Below are 8,631 nucleotides of genomic sequence, written 5' to 3' on the forward strand. Positions count from 1 at the left end.
TAACCCAACCCATTAAATGATAGGGTTTTGAGGGTTATGAATATAAAAGACCGGAGACCCTATAAAAAAAAAAAAAAAAAAAGAGCCCAATGATTTAGAAAAAAATATTAAGTCCTTGCAAGCTCGAGTCCATTTTGATAACTCTAATTGGTGATGTGGCAATAATATGTTTGGATAAAGTGGGGAAAGTAGATGGCGACCCTCGTTTCTAAAGCTAAAGGGATAGATAACCCACACAGCGATTAGGGATTAGGGTTGGTCCCACCAAACGAAAACAAAGTAACGAACTACCTATAGCACCAATAATAATAATAATATTTAATATTTTATTCTCTCACCACTGACACAAAACCCATACACATCAGCAAGCTCAACTGTATTCCTTTCTTTCAAGAGAATGGACGAATCACAATTACCGCTCTCTGCTCCACACTCCAATTCAACATAAGCTTTCATCAACCAAAAAAAAAGAAACTTCTAGGTTCTTCCAGAACCTTCCACTTCTTCCTTTCTTTTTCTGTTTTCTTCTTTTTCTTGGGAAGCAATCAGCCATGGCCGCGAGTGGGAGATCTACTGGCACAGTGAAATGGTTCAACGCCCAGAAGGGTTTCGGATTCATAGCTCCCGACGATGGCGGCGAGGATCTCTTCGTGCATCAAACTTCCATTCGATCCGATGGCTACAGGACCCTATCGGAGGGCCAGCCGGTGGAGTTCCTCGTCGATTACGGCGACGCAGGGAAAACCAAGGCCGTCGACGTGACATCCATGGTTAGATCTCGTCGTTTTGGTGGTTTTCGCGGTGGAGGTGGGAGGGCTAGAGGAGGAGGTGGATACGCCGGGCGCTACGGCGGCGGAGAAGGCTACGGTGATGGTTACGGGTATGGTAGAGGCGGAGGGATCGGGCGGAGAGGAGGAGGAGGAGGTTACGGTGGTGGAGGTGGCAGATTTGGTGGTGGTGGTGGTGGTGGGGGAGGCCCTGAGTGTTATAATTGTGGAAGAATAGGTCATTTGGCGAGAGATTGTTATCAGGGACAGGGTGCTTTTGAAGGAGGGTATCGGAGAGGCCGTGGCGGCGGCAGTGGCGGCGGTGGAGGAGGACGAGGAGGAGGGTGTTATAACTGTGGTGAGGAAGGGCATTTTGCGAGGGAATGTCCGAATGCTGGAAAATGAGTAAGAATGTGGGGATTCTGATTTACTATATTGAATTGTGAGTCTGTTACTGTTAGTTGGGGTTGGGTACATATATTCTGCGGATTGGACGATGCTAGGCGCAGAAGAACGTGAACAAGAACATGAACAATTTTTTTTTGTTTTCTTTGGTTTCTAGCTATTGGCGTTTGGTTCAAAACTTGTTTTGCTGGATTTGCTAATTGTTGATTATTTTATTAAATGCGGTTCTTTTCAGGTGATCATGGTTGTTCCACGTGTTGAAAGGCATAATGAATGATTAATTAATTAATTCATTAATTAATTTAATTGTTTAAAATCTTGCATTTGCTTCTCTGCTCTGTCTTCAAAATCCATTTTCTCCCATCGTTTTTTCTGTTATCTTTCGTATACGGGTGTCAGCCTGTCAGGGTTGTGTGTCTCACCTGTATTTGCATGGCATTCCCGCCATTGCGACGTGAGATGCAAATCTTGCTTCTCAGTTCTCTAGTTTCCTATGTGGATAGGATATATTGTTTGTGGTCTTTATCTATAAACCTTATTATATTGTGGACTTTTATTTTATTTTATTTTTATAAAAAAAAAGGTTCCAATAATGTCATGAGAGTTAACTATGTATTTTAAACTTCAAAGAGACTCTGTTTTAATGGTCAGATGTTGGATATGCGTGACTGATGCGTCTTTTTCAAGTTTTATATCTACTAATGAATATTCTAGAGTCGCTGTTTGAAACGGAGTTGATTTTTCCTCCTAATTCTGTATATCTTGTGAGGCAAGATCTCGTATACGGTTTACCTTATCCATTTTGGTAACCTGCGGGGCATTTTCTCAAGGGTCCTACCATTGGAAGATATGCGAAGCAAATTTAGTCTATTCAGTCCTCTAGTTTTGTGTGTGGATAAAATATATTGTCATTTCTGTTCTTTATCCTTGATCATAATAAATGTTGTGGATGTTCTTTTTCTTATTTGTTCCTTTATAGCCTTATATTTATTGTTTTTTAATCATTCCTTCAAGATCTTATTAGAAGTGTTATAGTATAACACATATCTATAATAAGTACGCCCTATTTAATGTTCACATCAGGATATGCCTTATCCATGTTATGCGATTATAAAATTAGAGTTTAGGATCTTTGTTTGAGAAGAATTTGATATCTTGTCCCAATGCATACGTTCTGTCTAGCTGGCTTTCAGAAGAAGGTCACATGAGAGCAGTGGGTGTTTGCTTCCTCCCCCTGGTTCTTGATAATTGTCGGAAAAATCTTAGCATTTCAGCATTTTGTTGCTTCCATTTTCCATCTCGAACTTATCTGAGATTGTTTCTATCTTGATTGCTGTGATTTCAGAATGGAACTTAGTAGTTATTTATGAATAATTGATTAATTGTTAGGCGATAGCATTTTTTTAATTTGATAATTTTATCTCAGTGCCAAGAGACACGAGTGACTTGTGACTACCCATTAATGTGTTTCCGTTTTTGTGAATAGAGAATGAGTAGTAGGTTAGTGATGATATTGTCCATTCTGTGAAGAGACAATGAGTAGTATGTTGGTGATAATATTGTAATGGTGCCAGCTTGGGATGGTTTAGGAGCGGGTAATGATTTTCCTCTAATCATTCCAAATCTCACAAATGTGATATGTATGGTGCTTAAGATATACTCAGAGTCAGACTAATTCTTTGTTTATCAAGGGGTTTGATACTATTCATTGTATATTACTTGAAGACTTTTTAGACCTTGTGGTAACCTATTATATAAAAATAGGTATGTATTTGAATGAGAAACCTACATCATACAAGAAGGATAAGTAATGACCAAAAAGGATAGGGGGTCCCGATAGTAGGATATCTTGATTTTTCTTTTTCTTCTATCCATCAGTTTTAATTTGGATTTATGGTTGATATTTTCTCCCTTCTCATTCTTTAATCATCTCACAAACGCCCACTAATGTTTGTTCTATTTCAATGGGTATACTTTTTGTTTTGTTTTTTCCTTTTTTTTTTATATTTTAAATCTCTCTTTATTAATATTGAAGCAAGATTCTACCAATGGGGTGATTTGTTGTTCTAATCACAATGAGTTATTCTTTTAGTGCGCTTCAATTTCTAGTTCTCTATACCTAATCAAACAAAAGCTATCTATTTGTGGTTGATAAGAGTATTTCTCATAATTCTTACCCAGCTTTTATAATTTTCGAATTATAAAAGCATGTCTAATCATTTGTCTTTGAAGAACGATGTTTTAGTTTTTGTAGTCCTGGTTGCTTCCTGCAATAGGGGTATTGGAACTAGAATTTGCACACCCAGACATTAATGAAGTGCATGCAAATTGAGTTTAATTCATGAATAACATATTTGGTAAAATCATTTGGGGTTGCGTTTGGACGTAATTTTGGATCTTAAACCATGATATCAGTGAAAGTGAAGCTTGGTTTACAAATTATAATTCGAAAATGTTAGTATATCTCCAACTGTGAATCTATGAAGTCGCGGACAGTCTATTTATTTGTATTTTTCTGGGGAGGGTTTGTCCGGATGTCACTGACACATTTTATTCTAGTTCTTGGATTGTCACTGACGTTGGAGTGCTGTGTTGTTCGGCCTCCGGTGTAATTGGGTCTTCAGCAAAGAGAATAAATGGACCCCAACCCATTATCTGTTCCCTACCGTATTTTTTAGCCCAATGCATAATCGAATCAGCTGGAGGAAACTATAGAAATATAGTGCGGTGTCCTGTAATACAAATTAGAGGTAACCAACTTATAAATAAGTATTTAAACACCTGTATAAATTTCGAATAACAAGTATAGTTTTTAGAATATACAATCTTTATATTATAATATTCTAACGGTGAAAGGAATAAAATGTTGGGATCTATTAATCTCATGCAACAGAGACAAGATAGTGGAGTCCACCATTTGTAAACAAAAAATAATAATAATAATAATAATAATAATAATAATGTGGACCCCACTACTTTGTTTCTGTTGCATGAGATATGTAACATCAAATAATTATTTCGGTAAAATGTTTCTATAACATTCATAAATTGTATTCGTCTATAGTAAAAACAAAGAGAAATGTTAAATCTTCTTAAAAATCAACCTAATAATTTTTCTAAGGAGAGGGAAAATATTGAAAAGCAAAGTTAAACCATCAAGCATTAAATGTACATGCTTTTATAGTTCTTTTCTTTTCCCCCTTATGGATGATTGTTGAGCGGATACTTTATAAATCACGTGATGCAGCTAGGGCTGTGCATGGGTCAGGTCGGGTCAGGTTTTTGTCCGACTCGACCCAACTTGGATTGGATTTTGTTGAACTAGTTCAGAACCAGTTTGGATATGACCTGACTTAGTTTCTGAAGTGGGTCTGACTTGGTTTCTGAACTGGGTCAAATCTGACTTGACCCGTTTTTGACTTGGTTTTCTCAGTAAATTTTGTCGAAATTTTTACGTTGCAAAAGACGAAAATTTCGTCATAAAATTATTTTTTTCGTCGAAATTTTTACAAAAAAAAATTTTCTATTGAAATTTAGTTTCTGTCAACAGTTTTGACGAAAATGATTTCTTCCATCAAATGTTTTAAACGAAAAAAGAATTTTGTCAAATAATTTGACGGAATGTTTTTCGTTCAAAATTTCGATGGGAATGTGTTCTGACAAAAATTTTGACGGAAATTATTTCGAGGGAAATGTTTCATTTGAAACTTTCGACGAAATTTAAATTCTCTAAAGAATTTTGACAGAATATTTTTTTCGTAAAATGTTTTTTTTTGTCAAAAAAATTTACAGAATTTTTTTTATAAAATGTGTTTCGTTGAATGGAAATTTTTTATCAAAAAACTTGACGAAAATATTTAGTTGAAAATTTTCGATGGAAATAAGTTTCGCTAAAAGTTTTGACGAAAATTATTTTTTGTCAAAAAATTTAACGAAAATTTTTTCGTCGAAAATTTTCGCCGATATTTGAAATCTGTAAAAAATTTTGATGAATTTTTTTGCCGTCGAAATTTTTAGCCGTCAAACTTTTTTGATGACGAAAAATGTTTCCGTCGAAAACTTTCGCAAAAATTTGAAATCTGTAAAGAATTTTGATGAAATTTTTTGCCGTCAAAATTTTTTGATGACGAAAATATTTCCGTCGAAAACTTTCGCCGAAATTTGTAATCTATAAAGAATTTTGATGAAATTTTTTGCCGTCGATATTTTTTGCCGTCAAAATTTTTTGAGGACGAAAATGTTTCCGTCGAAAACTTTCGCCAAAATTTGAAATGTGTAAAGAATTTTGATGAAATTTTTTGCCGTCAAAATTTTTTGATAACGAAAATATTTCCGTCGAAAACTTTCGCCGAAATTTGAAATCTGTAAAGAATTTTAATGAAATTTTTTGCCGTCGAAATTTTTTGATGGAAATGTGTTTCGTCGAAATTTTCTTGGAAATTGTTTGGAGGAAAATGTTTCATTTGAAACTTTTGACGAAATTTAGATTCTCTAAAGAATTTAGACAAAATATTTTTTTTGTCAAAATTTCTTATCGAAATATTTTTGTCAAAAAATTTTACGAATTTTTTTTACAGAAATGTGTTCCGTTGAAAACTTTGATGGATATATTCTTTATCAAAAAACTTGACGAAAATATTTAGTCGAAATTTTTTTATAGAAATGTGTTTCGCTAAAAATTTCGACGAAATTTTTTTTTCTCAAAATGTTTAACGAAAATGTTTCCGTCGAAAACTTTCGCCGAAATTTGAAATCTGTAAAGAATCTTGATGAAATTTTTTTCCATAAAAGAATTTCGATGAAAATGTGTTTCATCGAAATTTTTTATGAATATATTTTTTGTGAAATATTTTGACGAAATTTAGATTCCGTAAAAAAATTTGACAAAAAAAATATTCCGTCAAATTTTTTTTCCGATATGTTTTTAGTCACAAATATTGATGAAAATAGTTTTCGTCAAAAAATTTTGCGAAAATTTTTATGAAAATATTTTCCATAAAAAATTTTGACATAATTGTTTTACGTTAAAACTTTTCTTTTAATGTAATTGTGATTTTTTTTTTCACATAATGAGTATGAGTCAAGTTTTGGGTCAGTTGGTCAATATTAAAACGAGTCAGGTCTAAAATTGACCCAAATAAAAGTGGGTCAGTATTTAAACCAGTTCAAAAAATATGGATATTTATGAGTCGGGTCAAGGTCGGATCAAGGGCAGGGCGAGTGAACCAATTTTTTTGCACCCCTAGATGCAGCTGTAATATTTCGGTTGTGAAATGGCTGCCTCAACATTGTTTGCGGATCACATCATTCACAACGCAAGCATAGCCGTAAATTGAAACCCAAATTATCAAGTTAGAAGTATGAAGCAGCATTATTGCAAGTTGCAACAATATGTTCTTTTTAAATGATCCTGTTGATTAAAAAACAGTTTTCTAATAGACCAAATATTAATGCACAAAGAGGACTTGAGCCAAAAAAGAGGGAGGGCGCACCCAAGTTACTGGAAAGTGCTCCGATATAGTGTTATTTGAATCTCAGCGTAAGTTACAGCTTGTTTTTCATTTGCTTTGAGAATTTTCCAACAATGTTATTTTGGGCACGACAATTTTAATGAACTGGATTTCTATAGTAATGATTGTTCAAGCAGCATGTACCCGGTATCTAGAAAGAAAAAAGGAATGAAGGATGGGAATTTGAAGTGCAAGTGTTTTGTTGCTAAAGACAAATCATATAGAACCAATATCAGCTTGGATTAGTTGTTACATAGCTTTGTACCACTCAAGTAGTGGTCTTGCAGATAAAATTTCCATGGACAGCACCAGGTATTTTGACCATTGACCCAATCTCCATCTTTCAATTAATTCATTTTTCTTCCATTCAAAATTAAGGGGTAGATAGTGTTGGGCTCACGGCGGGGAGAGATAGCCAACTAAGCATCGATCATCACAAGTCAATCCACCAATGAGCAACAACATTAAGTGGACATAAACATAAAAAATCAAACCCAAAACTTTAAGCTATTAGGTGCATATATGGGTCCTTCCACTTATATGATGTTCACTTAGTCTATTCTTAACCAATGTGGGACTTCGCTCACGGTGGATTTCTCAATAGATAGTGGGCCAATCTTGTGATAGTATTGTCTGTTGGAAGCTCTTCAATACCAACTTGCTAGTGTCCACATTATGGACTGTTGCGACCTTTCTGTAGTTTGGAAATCATTATAAAGATATTATACAATGATGAATATAGATAACGTCTTATTAGTACAAACCAATACAAGTCCCATCTAATTCTTCTTGCCGGAGCCCTATGGTCAATTTTAAGCATGATTGCAACATATTACAATCCACAAACCATTATTGAGTTTAGCAGTAACGCACACAGTAAGGTGACTCTCACTTGCAATGCACTATACATGGATCAACCTCACTTACATTCTTGAGCTTTACAGTTTGAACTTCCTCTAAGATGGAGAAAACAAAAGGGAACCCTAATGGTAACCATTTAATACAGAAGAAACAGAAATTTAGGTTGGCACTTAAGTGCTTGTTGACTTGGGAGAGGCCGAAGTCTATGAATTTTTACTTTGTAAAATGAAGCATCCTATGTGGCCATGAATGTTTTCAAATTTAAACGAATGTTAATATGAAAGCTAAGCCATCCATAAAATACATATGAAGGTTTTATCTTCCCCGATAGACTTTCGACCCATATAGATGTCACATGTATTATGATATCATAATTTGTGTCTCATTGACAAGGTGACAATTCGGACCCGCACATGTGTGCCTTATACAAAAATGCTGTTTGATATGTTTGGCTCTGATCAGGATTTTGATCCTTGTTTTGCAATCCAACAACTCGAGTCAGTGTAGAAGTATTGAAGGTCTATCTTGGTAGTCTTTGGATGCTAGTATTTGTCGTTTCCAAACCAATATTGTAATCTACATAGAATAATGCTACTTTCATTTTCCAGAATATTGGATTAAGCTGCAATCCCACTTGGTGCAACAAGAGTGATTTTGAGGTGAGTGAAACTAATTTATGTCATGATGATTGAACCCAAAAAAAAAAAAAAAAAGATTAAGCCTCCAATATTAGTTGTGGTATCTGTACATATGGGTGTCTTATTCCAAAAAAAAAAAAAAAAACACTCCTCGTTAAACCCGACTAACGAGTGTGGGGTGAAGGCAATCCTAACTAATAATTGATATTTCAAATTAAAATTAACGAGGCATTGTGTAACAGGTCATATTCTGCATGGCTTAATACATTGCTGAAAATTACCTAAACTCTTGTTATAGCCCAGCCAACTTTACTTGACAGGAGTCCTGACTTGTTTGAAGTTTGTTCATGTTACCTTTGTTGTGAACCTTTTCTCAGTTACAGGTATTCTTACCTTACTTAACCTTATCTTTCAGGTTTCTGCCCCCAACCAGATCATGTATATAGAACC

General features: G+C 34.7%; 1 protein-coding gene across 1 annotated transcript; it reads left to right on the forward strand.

The window, feature by feature from the left end:
* The first annotated feature begins 365 nt into the window (after nt 1–365).
* Nucleotides 366–1,406, forward strand: LOC133299086 (glycine-rich protein 2-like). The gene has a single exon (XM_061498513.1). It carries the CDS (start codon nt 552–554, stop codon nt 1,170–1,172), a length of 621 nt encoding a protein of 206 aa, XP_061354497.1. The 5' UTR covers nt 366–551; the 3' UTR covers nt 1,173–1,406.
* Nucleotides 1,407–8,631: the final 7,225 nt, after the last annotated feature.

Source organism: Gastrolobium bilobum, unplaced genomic scaffold (genome assembly GCF_033153095.1).
Source record: "Gastrolobium bilobum isolate Gb01-03AN ecotype WA unplaced genomic scaffold, APGP_CSIRO_Gbil_v1 utg3919, whole genome shotgun sequence".
Lineage (NCBI taxonomy): Eukaryota > Viridiplantae > Streptophyta > Magnoliopsida > Fabales > Fabaceae > Gastrolobium > Gastrolobium bilobum.

Coding starts and splice junctions, on each gene's coding strand:
- LOC133299086 (XM_061498513.1), top strand. CDS start 552: ATGGCCGCGAGTGGGAGATCTACTGGCACAGTGAAATGGTTCAACGCC.